Source organism: Lampetra fluviatilis, chromosome 23, assembly GCF_964198595.1.
Source record: "Lampetra fluviatilis chromosome 23, kcLamFluv1.1, whole genome shotgun sequence".
NCBI lineage: Eukaryota > Metazoa > Chordata > Hyperoartia > Petromyzontiformes > Petromyzontidae > Lampetra > Lampetra fluviatilis.
Window position 1 is genome coordinate 8,521,199 of NC_136297.1, and position 21,983 is coordinate 8,543,181.

Here is a 21,983-nt window from a genome sequence, read left to right on the forward strand (position 1 = left end):
CAATGAACATCCCAGCCACCTACTTGTGTTATACATTTGAAACCTCTTGAACTTATTTCACAAGAACAATGTATCGTATCAAAATGTTTGATTCATCAGCGCCGGTAAGGTACATCAAATGACTTCACGTTAAAAGAGTTGAATGTGTTAAGCATTATGGGAACCTCATTTGCCAGTAAAAATATGATAATTGGTTTTTTACCCTTCTAGCTGGCAACAAAACTGACACCTTTTTACAAGGAGTCATGTTTGCATAGACCGCAATACCTGCAGTCATAATACAAACAAAATAACATAACTCTGATAACTCTGATAACAGTGCACATTATCAGAGTTATGTTATTTTGTTTGTATTATGACTGCAGGTATTGCGGTCTATGCAAACATGACTCCTTGTAAAAAGGTGTCAGTTTTGTTGCCAGCTAGAAGGGTAAAAAACCAATTATCATGTGTTAAGCATGAAATTTGCAGCAATATGGAATTAGTAGCGATGCTTGAAAATAAAAGACAAAAATTTGAAAGGAAACTTGGAAAACTTACACTGTCAACGAACGGGAACAACACAATCCAAAAAAATCATTGCGATACAACTGAATATTTACTAAATACAATACAGTACAGTAATTCCTAAGCAATGATTGTATTAAAAGATGTCTCTGTTGCTTAGTGACAAACAGGGCCTGATTAGCCTGTTAGTGGCAATAAGCAATGTTCTGTGGATGTTTCTGCAAAAGCATGCGTCAGGCGGAACATTTCCATTTTTGTTTATTTTCCTTAACCCATTATTTATTGTGCAAGGTAACAGAAGCAGCAACATTGCTACGCTGCGCAGGATTGAGAGGAATTAGGTTGGACAAACATTTCATCCACACTGGCCTCATTTTCAATTTCTCTACCCACTTGGGATCCACCGACATATTTCCTATGCGCCGAAAGCGCTTCCATTCTTGCGTACAGCGCAGGTGAACAAGTTGATACATTTGACAAGTCATTATCTGACACTTCCAATGGCAACTACCTCGGAAAGAAAACAGAAGCGGTCACACAAACGTAAAAAAAAAACAAAATATTATTGCAGCAGCTTATAGAATTGGGTGGTCAGATGTCCTTTATGAAAATTATAATTTTTTTCATTATTAAAACATTCACCTTGCTGGAGTGGTTTGCTCATTTGGTAGCCACAGGGGTCACATTCTCAAAACCAGCACCTCGATGTTTGTTTGCAACTGCACGTGGGCTTAAAACCAGAATGGCCACGCACAGGCACGACACTCACACCGATCGAAGAATCTGGAGCCTCACAAAGTATTGGTGCGACGACAAAACGGGGAAACGTTTCGCTGTATAAGTTTGCAATGTTAAAGCAGTATCGCATTTCATAGCAATGGATTATACCGGTCATTTGAATAGATACTTGAAACCTTGCTTTTTATGTTAACCGAATTGTCGGGAAATATTTAGACCCCAGAGGAATATGGGGAGACATTTTAAGATATCCATAACATATTGAAGAAATCCCCACAAAACTGGCTACAAGTGACTTCCGTTTACAAAGTTGTGGTGTAAATTTCGATTTAAAGCTTTCGTGATTGCAGGGATTCATCTTCTTGGTTCTTTCGGTAAAGTCACGTAGAAGGAAAATAATAAAATAATAAAAATAAAACATAATAAAATAATAAAAATAAAACATAATAAAATAATTCTCACGACGTTTCGGCCACAACGCAAGCAGCCGTCTTCAGGTGGAGAACAGGTCTGTCTTCTCGAACAGGTCTGTCTTCTCGACAGACCTGTTCTCCACCTGAAGACGGCTGCTTGTGTTGTGGCCGAAATGTCGTGAGAATTATTTTATGTTTTATTTATTTTATTTTATTATTTTCCTTCTACGTGACTTTACCGAACCAAGAAAAAGAGAAAGAAAAAAAAAATTGTGATTTGCTGAAAAATAAATGTTTCAGTGGCAGTGAAATTACGTGCTGTGAAATAATGGTTTAAGAAGCAAGAGGAACATTCCATCCTGGTAGGGGTTAAAACCCTGAAACAAATGGCCTAAGTTAATTGCCCTTTTCAAGAATGTGTGTCAAGATACATTTCCTAAGCTTCACTTATTGCTCTCCATGTCAGGCCACAGACATTCAATCGCCTCTCGTAAATAACAGACACTTCAAATATCCTCTCTCATGGCAAGTTGACACTGGCCGATCAATTTGGCCTCAGTCAGTCAAGATACACAGGGACATCAAAAGCCTGCAAATGCAAACCACTGGATTTTGAACAAACTTTTGTGCCATTACTTTCAATGGGTGTGGTAATGGTAGTGTTTTTAAATGTAAACAAGGTAATGGTTTTCTTCGCGGATGTTTGTTCTTAATTTAATAGCATTCGTTTTGCCAAGCGCAAGGTACGAGAGATGTTTGTTCCGGCAAGTTCACTTGAGAATGCCAGTCAGGAACTTAAATCCGGCTGCGCTTGAGAACGTGGTTTAATCTTTCATCGAGGCCCCCCCCCCCCCCCCCCCCCCCCCGAGATTCGAACCAATCCCAGAGGTGCTGGCTCAACACTCAGACAAAAGTGTTAGCAATCCATGCCACCCGTCCTCGTTGATAAGCCAATCTTTTTGCGATGCATCAAGACGTGAGACAAAAACCCAGGGGAACTGGAAAGTCTGGTGAGTGCAAACACATTATTGTTCAGTCCACGAGAGAGCACAACTCCCGCTGATCCCTTTATAGTTTACTTGGGGCATGACGGCACACCGCAGGAGTGATGTGCGCTACAACTCAGCATATCATCAGCCTTAGGCGAAGGAGGAGGAGGCACTGTCCGTATCTTGCCGAATGTGAGAAACCTGTAGTATGGGCAGCAACAGTGCGAAGGCATCCTGGATGTACGTCGTGCTGTTTGAGGCCTGCGTTGTAGGTGAAGGTTGGGGATAACAAAGGATGTGGGCAGAGAAAGAAAAAAACATCACAGGCAACTCAGAGAAATTGCTCCTATTTACGTTGATTCACTTATATTTTCACGGCTGCTTGCGTTGTGGCCGAAACGTCGTGAGAATTATTTTATTATGTTTTCTTTTGATTATTTTATTATTTCCCTTCTACGTGACTTTACCGAAAGAACCAAGAAGATGAATCCCTGCAGTCACGAAAGCTTTAAATCGAAATTTCACTTACATTGTTTCGTAAAATTGAAAGAATGCAGTCGTACGGGCCGCGTGTGCATAACGACGACGGCGCGCTACGCCAACAGCGACCTCGAGCGAGGGCTCAAGCCTGTGTTTACAAATCGCCATACTGTACGCTTCGCTACTCTCTCTACATGCAATCTCCGCAGCAATCTCTGGTGAGTACTCTGTATGAAAAATGACCCCCAGGAACGTATCTAAAATGTATATAATCTTAAGTCAACGGCAAATAGGTATAAGGGCTGCCACGGTAGCGAGATGTTAACTACCTCGCCTGGCAATCAGGAGGTCGTGAGTTCGATCCCGACCGTGACGCCTGCTGTATATTTGGAGTTTGCGTGTTCTCCCCGTGGATTTTTCTCTGGGTCCTCCGGTTTTTCTCTCCGCATTTAGAATCAACATGCGTTTCGAGTTTTTGGCTGATGTAAATTTCCACGTGATAAGCCACTTCGTTGAGCTTTCATATGTGGTCAGGCCACTTTTGAGGCATTACTTTCTAAAATCGAAAGTTCAGTTTATATTTACATCGTTTCGTACAAAGTCTTGTGTTTTCCCGGGAAGCATACCCAACGTAAATAGAGGACTTTTACTGTACCCAAAACGATTAAATGAGGAAGCGTTTGTTATGTCACTACAGGTCAAGAGGAAATCAAAGAGACATTGGGGTGATGTGAGGATTCTTGGCAGACTAAGACACATCTGCAATGGAGGAAAGGGACCAGACAGCACGGAATTGAGCTGAATTGAACATCGTGTGGCCTTTGCTCCCATAGGCATTTCTTCATTACTTTAAACAATGTATTCGAATACAATAAATGCCTATTATATGCTGGAGCCACAGGTGAATTGGACATTTGGTGCATCGCACACTGTGTGCATGCTCACGGGGTAAAGCTTACCTCCAAGAAAATGCTGGTGATGAGTGGATTCAGCACCTCTGACTTCTCGTGAGCCTGTGATGACAGTTGAAGTCATTACTCATCGAATGCGAGTGATCGTGATAAAGGACACCGACTCAAACGGCAGAGAGGAGTGTCATAAAATGGCTGAAATAATAAAATCCATTATTAGATTGGTGCGATTCATAAAGTAAGGGATGTTTCTTCTTGGTTCTTTCGGTAAAGTCACGTAGAAGGGAAAAAATAAAATAATGAAAATAAAACATAATAAAATACAATCGTGAGAATTGTATTTTATTATGTAAATTTTTTATTACTTTATTATTTCCCTTCTACGTGACTTTACCCGAAAGAACCAAGAAGATGAATCCCTGCAGTCACGAAAGCTTTAAATCGAAATTTAAAGGATGTTTTCTTACCCCAACGGTGCTCAAGCAGTTTGTAAACTTTGTTGAAAGCGTCGACAACTCCTTGCACAAGACCACTGTTAACCTACAATCAAATAAAACGGCGGTTATGTTTTCCTGTGAGCACATCAAGACATAGATGCACCACTGGTTCTGAAAGAAGCAAAGAAAGTACACAACATTGCACACGTTACTAAGTGGGCTACATGACTCCAAAGGTCTAAAAATCCTCGTAAAAAATCTGAGATAACATCGCCGAAATCCATAGTTCAATACTGGTCTACGGGGGGTGTGAAATCAGCTTGTTAATTTGTCACTATAATTGGTAAATTGATTTATATTTTAATCGGTGTTTCTTCAGGACTTGAAGGGAAATTATGAGTCGGTGGCAACTGCCACCATTATAAGTAAAGGCCAATGTTCTTGGTTCTTTCGGTAAAGTCAAGTAGAAGGGAAATAATAAAATATTATTATATTATTTTACTATGTTTTATTTTTATTATTTTATTATTTCCCTTCTACGTGACTTTACCGAAAGAACCAAGAAGATGAATCCCTGCAGTCACGAAAGCTTTAAATCGAAATTTAAAGGCCAATGATGAAATCACCCAGCATACGCCCGGATAGTGAATGGATGGGCGACCATCATGCATAACAGGTACTGTGAGGCCAACTCATGGGCAGAAAAAGGCAGTGTAACCAACATCCATTGTCCTGTACCATGTCTATGCTCCCCGCTTTCACCAACACACACTCATCAGCACGGTGAAGTATGCTCAGTAAGACTGCTTCTCAACTCCCACCCCGCATTCAGGGAGTGTGGTGGGGGAAAGGCGGCGAGTGGGAGAACGGAGCAGTAGGTGCTGATCCTACGAAGAAGCCACACAGCTCACGCAGCGTTTTGGAGACTCAGGCCGTGCTGCCGTTTCTGTCCCGGTACTGAAACACCGGCACAGGAACAGCAGTGTGGTTTTGACCAATTTGCGTAATCTGCAAGCTATTTGACCAATTTGGACCAGCACACGCGGCCTGCTACACACACAAACATCCTTGATGTCCAACGTGAAAGCAGTCGGCTTGTACGTGCGTCTAATACTTCCGCGCCCCATTGTTAAACAGGGAACCCGCTAATGCTCAAACCACGAAGCACTGAAACAAGCAGTGAACGTGTGACACAAGGGCGGTGACACTGTCGAGCCACGCGAGGCACGCAACAGAGGTCGCAACCGGGTACCCGATACCCGTACCCTACCCGATACCCGGCTACCTGTACCTGGCCGGGTACGGGTACCCGTTTGTGACCCTGGTGCGGCCGGGTACGGGTAGACCGTGAGTCACTGGTGAGTAACTGTTTGTCACTCATTTCCCAACGTCTTGTCTCTTCTCACAATTCAAGTTCCTAGAATCAACCCACCCGCGCCTGCAACATGGCTTCATCCCAGAGGTACGGGTACGGGTACCCGTTTGCGACCCTGGTGCGGCCGGGTACGGGTAAGGAATCAAAACCCGTTTGCGACCTCTGGCACGCAAGGGGGTGGGGGCGGTGGCGTCTGGCGGACTCGCCTGGTGAGGCTGTGCGCCCTCTGCAGGGCTGTGTGCTCCTGCTCCGTGCCGTGCAGGATGAGCTCGCCGGCCTTGTGGAACTGCTCTATGGAGCGAGCGGTCACCTCCGCCAGGCTCTCGATGCACAAGCCATGGATGTCCTGCAACACCCAGGGCCGGGGCCATTGGTGCAATTAGCGTTAATTGAGCCGGCATGCTTCGTCTTGGTCATAGGGATAAGTCTAGTTGATGATAAGTTGTGGAATTTTGAGTCCAGTTTTTTAGGCGTCTGTAGCTTTGATTTAGCCATTCACTTATATATCTAAAGCATCTTCTTGGTTCTTTCGGTAAAGTCACGTAGACGTAGAAGGGAAATAATAAAATAAAATATAATTTTTAAAAAATTGTATTTTATTATTTCCCTTCTACGTGACTTTACCGAAAGAACCAAGAAGATGAATCCCTGCAGTCACGAAAGCTTTAAATCGAAATATCTAAAGCAGTCAAAATGTTAGTTCACCCTTCGTTATTAAATGTGGGCGTTAGGGGTACGTGCTTCCTCCCCCTCACCCCTGTTTTATCAGGTCAGACAAGCAGTGAACAGAGTAAAAATTATTTCCGACAAATATAGCAAATTACCATTTTCAGTCTTCCTCTGTGCACTGCAGTCTCGAATTACATAAACAAAATTATCTTAGTCTATGTTTTCATACAGACTCGCTAATTTCATCAGTCATCTCGTCAAAGTCAGTTACGCTTGGGTGTTAGTCATCATCATGCTTGATGATTTGTCCACTCGGACATCGTTGGATAAAAACAAAACACACTTTGTTGACAAATAACCTTCATCAGTAATAAATGATCACGGCAAGCGATGCGTGTGCACAAGACATTTGCCAGGCGTCGTTTGGCTAGACGTTAGCGTGGCACTGCACCAACAATGCCGATTTCTCTACTTTTATCAAGTTGACTAAAGTGGCACTTCTATTACTGTGTGTGTGTTAATATGAATTGTCTTGTGTCGGTTTTTTATTATTGCCTGCACGGTTTTCTTCTGTTTCGGGCTCTCCTCCACATTCTTGTCCTCCTCTTCCTCCTTCAGAGTCTCCTCACCCACTTCCCTCAGCCAGGTGTCCGCTTTTTCTCTCGCCTGAGTCACACGCGAGAATTTTACCACTCAGGTGTGTGCATCTTATTTTACAAACCAACGTCGGCATCACTTTGAACGCGTTCTGCACTCCCTGCAGCCTGCAGGCGTCTACCTTGTTGAGTTTGTCCGGTGTGACCCCAACGTGAAGGCTGAAGAGGAGCTCAGTTATGACGTTCACAAAATCATGGCCCTCTTCTCCTGAAAACAAATGGAGTGCGCGTTAGTCAAATAATCGTACCAATACTCCCATCATTTCAACAATCGGAACATCCCAGCTCCAGATTTGTGTCGACTATGATGGCTATAACCAGTAACATTTAGACTGAAAGTCAGTCCCATGTCATACGAAAACATTTTAAACGGTTGTGGGTGCTAACCACAGCACCTTTTTCGTCAGTGGCCTCCGCCTCTTCATCCAACTCCTCCAGGGCGAGCGCAGATTTAATCTGCTCCAACTCATGCCGAGTGCGATCCAGGTCTTCTCCCGACAATGCCGCTATCACGGCCTGCACCTACATAGAGCACACCAGCGGGCATTTTAAGTTCTTGCAGACATTTCCGTGAGATTTGTTTTTTAAAGATGCAATCGATACCAAAGTAAGTAAAGCACATAGCGCAATTCACACACGGCTTCACAGTGCTTTACAACGCAATCCCAGTAAAAACCCTTAACATTAAAACTTAGAGTAAAACAACTCTACGCAGATGGATATGCAAGAGAAAGTAAATGTGTTTTCAGACGGGCCTTAAAAACCTCGGCTGACGGAGTGTCCCTAACGGCCTGGGGCAAGACATTCCACAAATAAAGCGTCCGACTACCGAAAGCTCTGTCACCCCTAGAATGCAGATTTGTCCTCGGTACACTATCACGAAACATACTTTCGACACTTAATGAGGTCACAAGTGTAATTATGATAGAAATTAGTGCTGGCTTCGCATTAGGGATGCAGCCGCAGTTTGGAAGTTGGCGGGGGGGGGGGGGAAGTCCCACATCCAGAGGTGCCGCAGATAATAGGAGTTGCAGGTAACAGACTCGCAAATAAGTTCTACTGTACAAATAATTATACTAAATCCATACAACAACTCAGTCTGTGTAAATGCTACTGTGTACAGGTATCCCCCGTCGATTTATGAAAGGAATGCGTTCTTCCAAAAAACAAGCGTAGAACAAAATTTCGTACATCGGAATGGTTTTTCCCATTAATTTATACAAAATATTGGGGATGTGTTTCAGACAGTCATTCCAACTCTACTCCTAACATAAATATTCAGCTATATCACTTTTCACAATATAACAATAACAATGAACATAAATATTAAAGTGATTGAATAATAATACATTTACAAAAAAATTACAATTTTCATGAAACTCGCCAATAGAAATGCATTACTGTCACACTGAAGGGGTGCCGTGACGCTGTCGTGGATGGATGATGCAGCCTCCCGGGTGCTTCTTGTTTGACCTCATGGCGTGTGCCGTGTGAACTTTCGGAAATTCGATTTCGTGAATCGAAAAGTGTCCACAATTTGTCAATTGTGTGAACGCAACATTTCGTAAACTTAACGCTCATAAATCATGGGATACCTGTATTTAAAGGTTCTGTCAGCAGCATAATATGCATGTCACCTCGTTGAACGAAGAAAACCACACACTCAAAAATACCACGTGTTTGTACAAACTGTTGTAGGTGTCTCTTAGGCATATTTTAAAAATGTTAGCGTCCAGACACTCACAACACGCACAGTGGCTGTGCCTGCATCACATGTACCTTGTTCTCACTCTCATTGGACAGTATTTCCAGGGCCTCCAGATGAGACAAGCCCTGGAACTCATCGAAGAGGAGGCCATAGTGGGCCTTCTTCCCATCACCAATCACCCCGGCCGCACCTTCCTGAGACAGACGTTGCTCCTCCTTTTCCTTGGCCTCCCGCAGGACCTATGGTCAACCGAATGGCATGACAATGCAATTAAACACACTTTGAAAACACGCAAACACCCAGTTAGATCCTTGCATGTGTAGTACTCTTATGACTCGTTCACACCGGAGTTGGAGGCACACTTGTTTATTTAACACCACACGTTGTGACATACACACTGAGGGGGTATCGGCCCCCTCACCCGTCTATCTGAGGACACACCTCTAGGCTAAACCTAGCCTGCCTCAGAGTCCTCCTCTCGTGGACTAGGGGAGGCTATCTTGGCCCGACACTGGTCAGTCGGGCCCGGTACTCAGAGTCCAGACCAACCCTGGCTCTGGCTCTGGCACCACGCCACTGACTCGAGCCTGCGCGGTCCTGACAAGGACGGCGTAGCAGGGGGAGACCAGGGCTCTATCTGGGACGTCTTCCGTCTTCTCTTCTTAGCTAACCAAACTCTCCCTAGCCCCCCGATACATTTCCCTTTTATACCTGAGGGGTGGGGCCCCGGGGGATCGACACATATTCCCTCCGTAAGACCCCTACATCACCCCCCCCTGTACAGCTCGCAGCCGTCCCGGCTGCAACATCGACAATAAAAGTTTATTCAGCCCTCGATACCCCAGCGTGTGCCTCATTTTTTTTTTTTTTTGAACAATAACGCAACGAGCATAACACCAGGAAGAAAGAAAAAAAATAATCCGACGAACCCCCCCCCGCGAATAAATACGAAAACCGTAGGACGAGCGTATATACACGTGTATCTTTACCTGGAGTCCCCCTCCAGCCCCCCCCACAGACGACGCACAACACACACAACACACACAACACACACAACACACACAACACACACAACACAATAATCGTACAACGCAGCGCGGCACGTGCCGGGAACACAGCACGGACGCCCCACACCGTGAGCACAACATGCGAATGTACACCGGAAGAGAAAGCACAAAAGACCCCAAAAAAAAAAAAAAAAATTTTCTTCTCTCTTTTTTTTTTCACAAGAGTCTGCGCATTTTTGCGCGCGTTCTCGCCGCCGGCCCGTCACACGGGACAGGCGCGGCCGGCAGGTCGTCGGCCGGCAGGTCGTTGGCCGGCAGGTGTTCGTCACAGAGCGAGTCTGTTGCCGACGTCGCAAGACCCTCAGCATCCCCTGCGGGGGTCGTCGGGCGTGAGCCCGTCACTCCCGGTGCGCCTGGGGGTGGGACAGCCGGCAGCACGTTAGGCGGGAGCAACGGAGAAGACCCCTCTGAGTCGGACGCCCCCCCACATGCTTGGCCACGCGCGTGTGTAGTGGGATCTCGCACCGCAACGAAGGGTTTTAGCCTGGCAGGGTGTACAAACCACCGGCGCCTCCCCCATTGAATGCGCACGCACTGAGGTCTCAGGACCTCAACCACCTCGACGGGACCCCGCCACGGTCGCAGCAGTTTAGAGGAGGACGCGAGCGGTACCTGGGGACAGTGCAACCACGCCCTGTCCCCCGGCTTCCACTGTATTACATGCGCGCGACCCATTCTGAGGCGCTCATTAGCCCTCTGCCGCCTGGCAGAATTTTGCATGGCAGCATCCCGAGCCTCCGTTAATTTTTCCAGGTTGAATTTAACGTGTTCGGCCAATTGAGTCTTTCCGTGCGGCGCCGGGATCTGCAGTTGGGCCTGAACAGGTGGCTCCGGTTCGCGGCCGTACATAAGGAAAAAGGGGGAAAATCCCGTCGCAGTATGGGGGGCCAACCGGTATGCTGACAGGACCCCCTGAATTTTCAAATCCCAATCCGTCTGTGAGTCAGAAACGTGCTGCGACAGCATCGACGTGATGGTACGATGCAACCGCTCGACCATCCCGTCGGTTTGTGGGTGATATGGAGAGGTGCGAATCTTTTTAGTGCCAAGGATGTCACAGACCTGTTTGAGCAATTTGCTTGAAAAATTTTTACCCTGGTCAGTCAGCAGCCTCTCGGGAGCACCTTTGTCAAGGACGTATCCCTGGACAAAGGCCTCCACGATGGCTGCCGCCGACTGGTTGGCCAGGGGCCAGGCCATAGGCCAGCGCGTGAAATATTCAACCCCGGTTAGCAAATACCTATTTCCCCTAGGGGTGGCGGGGAACGGTCCTAGAATGTCCAGCGCGACGAGTTCGTTCACCCGGGAAACCCTGATAGATTGCAGGGGCGGGTTCGACTCCTTCGCTGGTGGTTTGCGCTGCGCACATCTAGGGCACGATGCTAGCAGATCCCCGACATCCCTTGTCATGCCCGGCCAAAAGAAATCAAGTTGGAGCAAGGCCAGGGTCTTTTGGGTACCCAGGTGGAGGAGGCGCTCGTGAGCGGCCCACACCACCCTACCCCGTAACCCCGAAGGGACCACTAGCCGGTGGCGATGGGATTTCCCGTCCCAATGCATTAACAACCCACCGAGCATTTCCCATGCGTCGGCATCACCCCTCCCCCGCCCCCGGTCCCCGACGCGGCGGCGCAACGCAAGGAGGGAAGTATCTTCCATTTGCAACCGGCCCCATTCCGTAGCAGGCAACCCCAACAGGGAATCAGAACCCTGTTGTGCGATAGAATTAGTCATTGATGCTGCGTCATCAGCAGCCGCCAAGACCGGGACAGGCAATTCAGCAGGATGCCTGCACCGACCCGACCCCAGGAGGCATGCGCATTCGGGGGTGGTCGGCATGCGTGACAGGGCGTCCGCGTTGGTGTGGCGAACGCCCTTACGGTACGTGGTCTGAAAATCAAAATCCTGGAGAACCTCCAGCCATCGAGACAATTGTCCCGATGGTTGTTGGACTCGCAGGGCGTACTGTAGCGCTGCATGGTCTGTACGGACGGTGAAACACTGTCCGTACAGATACGGCCGGTACTGCTGGATGAAGTAGACAATTGCCAGCAGTTCCCGACGCGTGACACAATATCGTTGCTCCGCCGGAGACAACACTCGGCTACCGTACGCGACCACCCGTTCGACGCCCTCGACCACCTGGGACAGCACGCCCCCAATACCTGTGTTGCTCGCGTCAGTATCGAGCACAAAGGGTTTTGAGAAATCAGGATAAACCAGGGGAGGGGCATTAACCAGAGCGTCCCGAAGTGAGCGAAACGCAGCCTCCTCCTCCTGTCCCCAATGTAAACGGACCCCCTTTGACGTCAAAGCGTGCAGGGGTTTAGCAATGGTGGCAAAGTCCGCGACAAAACGTCGGTAGTATGACGCGAAACCCACAAAGCTCCTGACCTCTCCCACCGAGGTGGGAGTCGGCCAGGAGCTGACGCACTGCGTTTTGGCGGGATCGGTAGCAATACCCGAGCGCCCTACGATGTGCCCCAAATAACGTACCGATTCGCGCAACAAATGACACTTTTGGGGTTTAAATTTCAAATTAGCAGCCCGCATTTTGAGGAAAACGGCCCGCAACCTCTGGAGATGCTCGTCGAATGTTCTGCTAAAGACGATAACGTCGTCCAAATAGATTAAACACGAATCCCACTGCAATCCAGCCAAAACCAATTCCATCAATCGCTGGAAAGTCGCCGGCGCCGAGTGTAATCCCATCGGCAACCGGTTAAATTGGAAGAGACCATGTGGCGTACGGAAAGCGGTTTTAGGCTTAGATTCATCATCCAGAGGAAGCTGCCAGAATCCCGAAAGCAAATCCAATGTGGAGAAGAATCGCGCCCCCGCCAAGGCGTCGAGTGATTCATCAATACGGGGAAGCGGGTATGCGTCAGCAACGGAAATTTTGTTGAGGCGGCGAAAATCGACGCAAAACCGCAACGATCCATCCTGTTTCTTTACCAGAACGATCGGTGCTCCCCACGGGCTGGTAGAGGGAGAAATGATATCGGCGGCTAACATGTCATCAACAGCCGATTTGACATGTTCCTTCTCGGCGGGACTCAGCCGGAAGGGATTTTGGCGTATGGGCGCGCTGTCACCAGTATCAATATGGTGACGCAGCAATTGGGTGCAGCCCAGATCGAATTTGTTTTGACTAAACACATCGGCGAATTCGCGCAACAGTGTCCTAAGTTTTTGACGCTCTACATCCGACAGGTCCGTCGATCCCGCACAAAGCGCCTCAAGCCACCCTTCATCGGTGTCCGAATGTGGAGTCGGCAGAGTGGCAGCATGCACGTGATTTGCGACAGACTCCTCACAGGGCACCGGCGTTGCGTGAGCAAGCACGGTCCCCTGGGGAATTACCACGGCCTGCGACCCCACATTGAGGACCGCGATGAAGGGGTCCCCGTCCCCCCTCACAATGGTCTGAGCGGGAATCAAATGCGGCCCGCTAACCCCAGCCCTAGATGGGCCGAGCAGGACACCCTGGTCCCCAAGACCCTTAGCGAAGGGCCTACGAAGCTTCAGGGGTACCAACATTTGTGCCCCTGGCGGCACGCGAACCGTCTGAACTACAAACGCGGGTACCGTCGCGAGCGCCGAACGATCCGTAGTAGGGGAAGGCAAAAACGCCATCCGCCGTCCCGACGGGAGTTCAATGCAACCCTGATTAATCATGATCCGAATCGGCATTTTGCCCAAGAAATCCGTCCCCAGCAGGCACGGAACCGCCAGCGAGGAGGACACAAAAATAGGGCCGGACAATTTAATATCACCGATCGAAATTTGCGCGCGAATCTGCCCCATGATACCCAGTGAGCCCCCGTTAGCAGCGTAGAATGGCACATTAACCGGTAGCAAGGGACGACTTTGGACAGGGAGAATGTTGTATATTAGTTCCGAAATGATGGTTGCCGACGCACCTGTATCGACGAGGATACGCACTTCGATCCCGTCAATATACCCTACTACGGCCGACGAGCCCGACGGCGCAGCTAGAACGCGATGGGCCAACACGGACCACTGGGCTGGTTCGAATTTGGTCCCCATAGTGGTTCGTGTTGGCCCCATGGCGTGCAATGTTGGCCCCCCGTTCGTTGCGGTGTGTACATGTGTAACGGGTGTGTGCTTTGGCCAAACATGTGGGGTGCCGCGACTCGCCGGGTCATGTCGGTGGAGCTTGGGAGGAGGAGGAGGGCCGGCGTCCCGGCGAGGCGTCGTCCCCCGCTGTCGAGGAGAACGGCACCCCAAGGCGACGTGGCCCCGGACGCCGCAGTTATAGCAGCGCGGGAGCGCAGGTGGTGAAGACGGGCGGTCGGGGCGGGTCGGGCCATCCCGGTCCGCCCGCGCTCCCATCCGTTGCTGCTGTCGGAAGTCGGCGGCGTAGACCTCCTCCGTCGGTGAGGTGACGGCAGCCACCGTACGGCCGGCAGCTGCCCTGCTGGCCTTCCTTCGCTGCGACAGGAGGTTGGCGTGGAGGAGGCGCGCCGCTTGGAGGGAACCCATCTCCACGTCCTCCTGCGCGACGATGGCGACGTCCAGGTCGTCCGCCAGCAGAAGGATCTTCTCGGTGACCATGGCGTCGACGCCTTGGTCATCCATACGAGGGAAGGCCGTCTTTGCGAGCGCCAGAAGGCTGGTACGGTAGGCGAGGGGCGACTCCTTCGCACCCCGCTGGCGGTCGTAGAATCGCTGCCTACACTCGGCCGATGGTCCGTAAACCCCAACCAGCAATTGCAGCGCCATCTGAAGAGTAGAGCGCTTGTCCCTCGATGCGGACGTAAGAGCGGCGAGGGCGTCGCCGTCCAGGAGCGCCGGTAGTGCGCAGAGGGCTTCGTCGTCTGACCACCCCGCCATCTCTTGATGCGCGAGGAAGCGCCGCTGAAATCCCCCCCAGTCGCCTTCCTCAGCCACGAACTCCTTCAGCGGGGGTAGTCTTTGGTGTAGTGCCGCGACCGCCGTGGAGGACCGCACTTTGATGTCCCCGCGACTCGGCCGAGCGTCAGCACGAACGGCAGCTGTAATCGCCTGTCGCGCAGATAGTGACGCTCCGTCCGAAGGCGGTGACGCGGCAGCTCCAGCGGAGTCGATGTCGGACCCCAAGTTGAGGTTGGCCACGCCCTCGGCAGCTGCTGCGGCGATGGCGGGACTTTCAAAAGTGCCGACGTTAGAAATGGCGGGAAGGTGCAACGGCCGTCGGCTGTCCTCGCCTCGCGGTGGTCCAGCAGCCCCCAGCCGAGTGATGGTCTCGAGTGTGGCGGCAGCAGCGTATAGCAGCTCCGCCAACCTCGCGTGCGCCAGCCGCAGCCCGTCGGACAGCGACTCCCCTTCCTCCCGATGGCCCGGTAAAGACTCATTCGGTCCCGGCTGCTCGTTGGCCCCCTCAGCCGTCTCTGGTACCGCACTTCCCGCGGTGTCCTCCGCCTCATGTACCCCGGCCCGAGCTGTTCGGCGCGTGTCCATGTTCGTTGTTTACTTCTGACGCCAGATGTAGTACTCTTATGACTCGTTCACACCGGAGTTGGAGGCACACTTGTTTATTTAACACCACACGTTGTGACATACACACTGAGGGGGTATCGGCCCCCTCACCCGTCTATCTGAGGACACACCTCTAGGCTAAACCTAGCCTGCCTCAGAGTCCTCCTCTCGTGGACTAGGGGAGGCTATCTTGGCCCGACACTGGTCAGTCGGGCCCGGTACTCAGAGTCCAGACCAACCCTGGCTCTGGCTCTGGCACCACGCCACTGACTCGAGCCTGCGCGGTCCTGACAAGGACGGCGTAGCAGGGGGAGACCAGGGCTCTATCTGGGACGTCTTCCGTCTTCTCTTCTTAGCTAACCAAACTCTCCCTAGCCCCCCGATACATTTCCCTTTTATACCTGAGGGGTGGGGCCCCGGGGGATCGTAACGTCCGAAGCGCGGACGTCGTAGAGGGCACCTGCCCGTGCACTGACGTAGCCCCGCCCACTGTGCTAGTTTCCCGTTGGATCCCATACATATCAGCTCGACACATATTCCCTCCGTAAGACCCCTACACATGTACCTCACTTTAACACCATTATGTCCTTTCTTTTCCATGTAATGCCACAAGGACATGATGATGATTTGGAGCGCTACGGTGGCGAGATGTTAACTACCTCGCCTGGTCAATAAAGAGGTCGTGGGTTCCATCCCGACCCTGAAACCTGTATATTTGGAGTTTGCATGTTCTCCCCTTGGTCGTGTGGATTTTTCTCCACGTCCTCCGGTTGTTCCCGACACATTGAGAAACATGCGTTAAAGAGTGTTTGGCTGCTATACATTTCCAAATGATAAGCCACTTCGTTGAACTATCATTTGTGGCCAGGTCACTTCTGAATTTTTTTTTACCTTTTATGTTCTGTTTTATATAGCTCAGTGAGCCTTACCTAATTAAACTAAATAGTTTATAGTTTACAAAAAATGTTTACAGTTTTCATTTATGAGGCACTGCTTAACCACAACTGGCCAGTACCTCCACAACATCCACCTGTGAGTCTCTGACCTGAGAGAGGGTGGTCGTCTTGTGCAGAAGACCCTTTGTACGCCGAAAACCAGGGTCCCCCTCCGCCAAGATGTCCATCGTCTTCTTGCCAATCAACTCAAGTGCATCGAGGCCACCAGTGATGACGGTCTTGCTCTACATCAACACGTGGAAAAAGGAGTCGTGATTTTGAACACGGTCAATGGGTTAAATGCAAGGCGTGTAAAAATGCACCGATGTGGATTTCAAATGAGATGAGCTACCGTATTCTGCACAGCATTTGTAATCGCGGATGCAGTCATGCCACCGTATTTAGACAGCATGCCGAACGCCCCACCCGTCGGTGAAACTGGTTTTCCTTGCCCTTCCACCACAGGGCTGCCGCTTGCCTCCGTCGCTGTAAGAAAACCCAAGGAGTTCAAACTTCTTATGGGTTTGGCAGGAGTAAAACAATTAAATATGTAGGTCAATGCACAGGCCAACACACGGTGACGTATGACACATATGGTACTGAACTCATGGTGCAAGTCGGCACATTCCCCGTCGAGGTACCTGTCTCATTTGGTGGGGTGGTGGTCTCCACTGCAGCATCCTCGGCCTGCTTCTGATCTGCCGAAAGATCAGCCGGTGTTGGGATGCCCAGAGAAGCTTCGGCTTTCTCCATGACGTGTGTTATTCCATGGCCTACAGGTACGGCAACAAGCGCAGGAGTAAAGTCACATAAAACACGAAGTGTCAGACTCATACCCTTCATTTGCTTGTATGTAAATTTGTTTCCCCTATGATTTACACAGTTGACCATTTATCTAAAGTGCATCACAAAGCTAATGATACCGCTCCCTTCTTGCTTGGATTACTTACCTTGAAGTTAAAAATAATAATTACACTCATCTGAAACTTGTTCAAATTGGCAATTATCTTATTTTCAAGTGGATGCTCTTTTCTGGTTTAAACGAAGTGTATTTTTACAGTTATTTTTTATTTAGTTCCAACTATTATTGGACTAAAATTTCAAAATGATTTAACTTAAAGGAAACCGCTAGAAACGTTCAACGATATTTGTTGAACAAAAATCACATTGGATGCAAATGGTGTAAATGTGCATGTTGTGGAAATAACGCGAGACTCACCAACGGAGGAGACTGTTGCAGTTGCAGAGGTAAGAAGGGATTTTCCCCAGCTGCCCCACGACCCCCAGCCCCCTCCTTGAGAAGCCTAACCAACAAATCACAGCCATCAGCAAAATTCATTCATTCTGTGGGTCGTGTGTACGTTGAACTTATTTCGCACAGTACGTAAGAAGTTCAACATACATCCAGCTAATGCCTGCAAAGAACGTGCAAAAGTGCAATGCTACGATGATAGAAATTTTGAGATGTGTGACACACATTAATAAGGTTAATACGATGTGAGCTGGTCAGTCGAATTTAGTTTTCCCACACAAAACAATTATCAGGACACGATCGATGTCTCAACTGTACTGATAGTAAAATACATGCGAGAGCTCACAAGAAGGCTGAGAATATTCAATGTCATCTTTTAGAGATAACCTGTGCAAATGATTAAAAAACACACGGGCACTCAGACATTAAGATCTTCTCACATCACTGGTTCTCGATCATGGCTGCACTGCCGTCAGCGGGCGTTCAAAAATACACTGCCGGTGCATGTTCCAAACATGCGAAACTGATTAGCCCATAATGGAAATTATGACGGATATCCGACAATGCCAGGCACCTCTTGTGGTGGCTGCGGTTGGGTGTCTGGTTCCACGGGGGAAGGGGAACCCGGCTTGGGTTCTGGTCGTTTCCGAGTGGCGGGCTGAGCTGTCTGGGTCTCTCCTGGACCCTCGCTGGTATCGGCTGTGCTCAGGGCATCCTTCTTGGAATCATCCTTGGCCTTTTCCTTTGCGTCTTCTTTTGCATCCTCCTTGACATCCTCCTTGACATCCTCCTTGACATCCTCCTTGGCAATCTCCTTGGCAACCTCCTTGGCAACCTCCTTGGCAACCTCTTTGACATCCTCCTTGGCAACCTCCTTGACATCCTCCTTGGCAAGCTCCTTGGCAACCTCCTTGACACCATCAGGGTTGGCTGACACAGGCTCGTCCTCTCCGCTACCTGTGGAGCTGTAATCTTCTGCCTGAAAGAACACAATTGATTATCATGATTATCATCAATTAAGTCATTTTTTAGAGTCACGAAGGCATGATGATAGGTTATCAAAGGAAGACATGGGTAACAACAGAAGGACCTCAGATATGTTATATTTATAAATGTTGTGAAAATCTTAACATGTAGGGCTTTGACCATGACATCAGAATACACATTCTATTCAAACCTAATATCTTGGAATTGAACATTGAGGGTCTGATCAAAGAAATTAAATGTGATCACAGAGACAAGCCTTCCACCCAGTCACAGTTTATATGCAGGACCTCCTTCTCTATGGAAGTGTCGAGAATGGTGTAGGAGTACCACTGGTTCTGCTCCTGCCTCTGTGCCGCTCACAACGGCACTCATTTCCACGTCCACAGTTTCGGCAACCTCCTCCTCAGCAGCGTCCACCTTACTCTCATCTCCCTCCATCCTTCAAGTTTCGTTTGTTTCTAAAAAAAACAAGTGTAAATTCATAAAAACACTTTGTCAAACCAAAAGATACACTGATTATACAATATCAAGTGGGCATGTCCAGTGTATTATGTTAAACAGCATCCGGTGATAATGTCAACGGACATGGGGGAATCCACCTCCACTGACTTTCATTGAGTGATAGCTTAAGATCTCTGGTTGCGTACACTTGACATTATTTTGCACTTGAAAACTACTGTATACAATAACTTAACTTCTTTTTTTAATTTTTCCAGGTAAAGCCCTTTGAGCTGTTAGCTCTTTTTCAGAGGTGACCTGCCCACACGTGGTCACTCATCGAAATGGCTTATATCACAAGGGAATTTATAGTCGCCAAATAATCTAAACTAAACGCATGTATCTAAACGTGGAGGGGAAAAACCAGAGGACATAGAGAAAAATCCACGCGTGACGCGACTACGACAACACGCAAAACTCCAAATATAATACAGGCATCGTCAGTGTCGGGATCGAACCTATATATTCCTCCTGCAAACCAGGCGACGGAAACAACATCTCGCCTCCGTGGCTGAACCCATGAAGAGATTGCATATAGTGTACTGTACAAGTTGTTGACATTTCGATTTAAAGCTTTCGTGACTGCAGGGATTCATCTTCTTGGTTCTTTCGGTAAAGTCACGTAGAAGGGAAATAATAAAATAATAAAAATAAAACATCATAAAATAATTCTCACGACGTTTCAGCCACAACGCAAGCAGCCGTCCTCAGGTGAAGAACAGGTCTGTCGGAAAGACGGCGTCTGAAATTCAGAAATTCTGTCGGAAAGACAGCGTCTGAAAATTAGAAATTCAGACGCTGTCTTTCCGACAGACCTGTTCTTCACCTGAGGACGACTGCTTGCGTTGTGGCCGAAACGTCGTGACAATTATTTTATTATGTTTTATTTTTATTATTTTATTATTTCCCTTCTACGTGACTTTACAGAAAGAACCAAGTTGTTGACACTCAACAGTCCACACATGCGCACTCGTAAAGCCCTGAAATGCTTGCGCTGAGCCACATGTCCAGAGCATCAGCCTCGAGCGGCCAAGAGGGAACTGCTCTGGGACGTGGCCAAGCTGAGCACAATCCAATGTCGGCATTGCAAGTAACGTTACCTAACCAAACCTCACCATAAAGTCAAAAGGGTCCCAATCAACGGGTATATTCGCATTTAACAAGTTCACCGGTTAATACATGAATAATGGTGTTCCAATAAAACACGTGGTGAAAAGAAAGTTAATATAGAATAATGTAATAATAAAAAAACGTCCTCTTGCTTTCAATCATTTTAAGTCATGTCAGAATATAATTCGTCGTATTGTACAGTATTTAATATGCTCTGGCCTCTTATTGTTTCCGCCGTCACAAATCCGTGGTCAAGTTAACCTTAACCGACCCGTGCGGCGTGGCCGGTCAATCCAGCAGTAGATTTATAACAACGACGACGAGGAGGCTTGCACGTAATTTGCCTCGCGTGATGCTCAGAGAAGGAGGGAGCCTAATTCTAGATTTGAAGCTTCCGTGACTGCAAGGATTCATACTCTTAGGTTTTTTCGGTAAAGTCACGTAGGTAAGAAAATAATAATAAAATAATAATAAATGAATTTGGTTCTTTTTCGTTAAGATTTTAATTTTTTTTTACAACTAATGGGATAAATTTTGATTTATTGTTGTGGATTTCACACCTGATGATGATTGCTTGTGTTGCAGTCGAAACGTCGTGAGAATTGTATTGTTTTATATTTTTATAATTTTATTATTTGCCTTCTACGTGACTTTACCGAAATAACCAAGAATATAACTAATGAGATAATAAAAATTTTACACGTAGGCTTTCGCGACCAATATTATTCATAATAAAGGGGTTTTTTTTAGGGTTAGAGCGCGTTATTTATAAATGTTGTGAATTCACTCAAAACAACGGTGGGCTAAAGTAGTGAACTACTTGTCCTTTGTCAACGTGACACTTTTTTTGACTGATTGGCCGTGTCGGGTGGTGGAGGGTTACGACACATTTATAAATAATAACGCGATCGAACCCAAAAACCTTTATTATCAACAATTAAAATTGACCGCCGGCCCGAGTTTGACGTCGCAACGAACGCACCACGGCCTCCGCGCGATGACGTCACAGGCGCGATGACGTCACAAGGGCGCTGTTGTGGCTTTTAAAGTCATTTTACCCCATCGCCCCAAACCTTCTTCACTATCCTTGACCGACGTTTCAGGCTCGATCCTGGCAGCCCCAGGGAAGCCACACACACAAACACACGGCCCAAGGCAAGTCACCGAATCCACAAATAAAGCTTTCAGAAAAAAAAAACGTAGAAAAAATTGCGTGGCTCTGCACAATCGCTTGGTCACGACCACTGCTTAAAGTGTATTCGGCCTACTCTTCCACGCCAACCAAACGTCTTTGAAGACAAGTTCAAGTTAATTTATTAGGTAAAGCCCTGTGAGCCATTCGGCTCTTGAATCGGGTGCAACCGCAACGAACAAAAACATGAACAAAAAAACATCTTAAAGTGACTATGTGACTGAGTGCAAACAGAAAATCCAAGTAAAGACAGCCAAATATTGCAGAAAAAGACACAGCACTGTACATTGCCATTAATGACTTTGCTTGTTTATTCTATCGTCCACCCCCCCCCACCTCACCGTCGCCACCAACCACCCGAAGTCTTGGTGTGTCTCTCTCTCTCCCCTCACGTCAGCCTGCAGACAAACAAGGGGAATAGAAGCCCGGCCTCCTAGAAACCTCCACCGCCAACGTTGCCGCACACTCGCGGTCGTCCCCTCTGCTGCTTCTTCTCATCGGCGCCGCCGCCGCCTCCGCGTGGCCACGTCGACGGAGTTCACGATTCGGCGGCGTCTGCGTTTACGCGGTGACGTCAC

At 48.3% G+C, this 21,983-nt stretch overlaps 1 protein-coding gene across 2 annotated transcripts; it reads right to left on the reverse strand.

Moving 5' to 3' along the window:
- Window positions 1-402: 402 nt before the first annotated feature.
- On the reverse strand, window positions 403-21,983 carry LOC144940717 (protein FAM114A2-like). Of its 2 annotated transcripts, XM_078867072.1 has the most exons (15): window positions 21,747-21,983; window positions 18,933-19,063; window positions 18,193-18,597; window positions 17,586-17,670; window positions 17,008-17,139; window positions 16,719-16,852; window positions 16,477-16,611; window positions 8,955-9,122; window positions 7,571-7,697; window positions 7,298-7,383; window positions 7,075-7,185; window positions 6,057-6,196; window positions 4,506-4,578; window positions 4,087-4,140; window positions 403-2,908 (listed from the first exon to the last, which is right to left on the reverse strand). In XM_078867072.1, exons 2-15 carry the CDS (start codon window positions 19,041-19,043, stop codon window positions 2,798-2,800), a joined length of 1,872 nt encoding a protein of 623 aa, XP_078723198.1. In that variant the 5' UTR covers window positions 19,044-19,063; window positions 21,747-21,983; the 3' UTR covers window positions 403-2,797. The 2 variants fall into 2 exon arrangements, with proteins under 2 accessions (XP_078723198.1, XP_078723199.1); XM_078867073.1 differs by lacking the exon at window positions 4,506-4,578.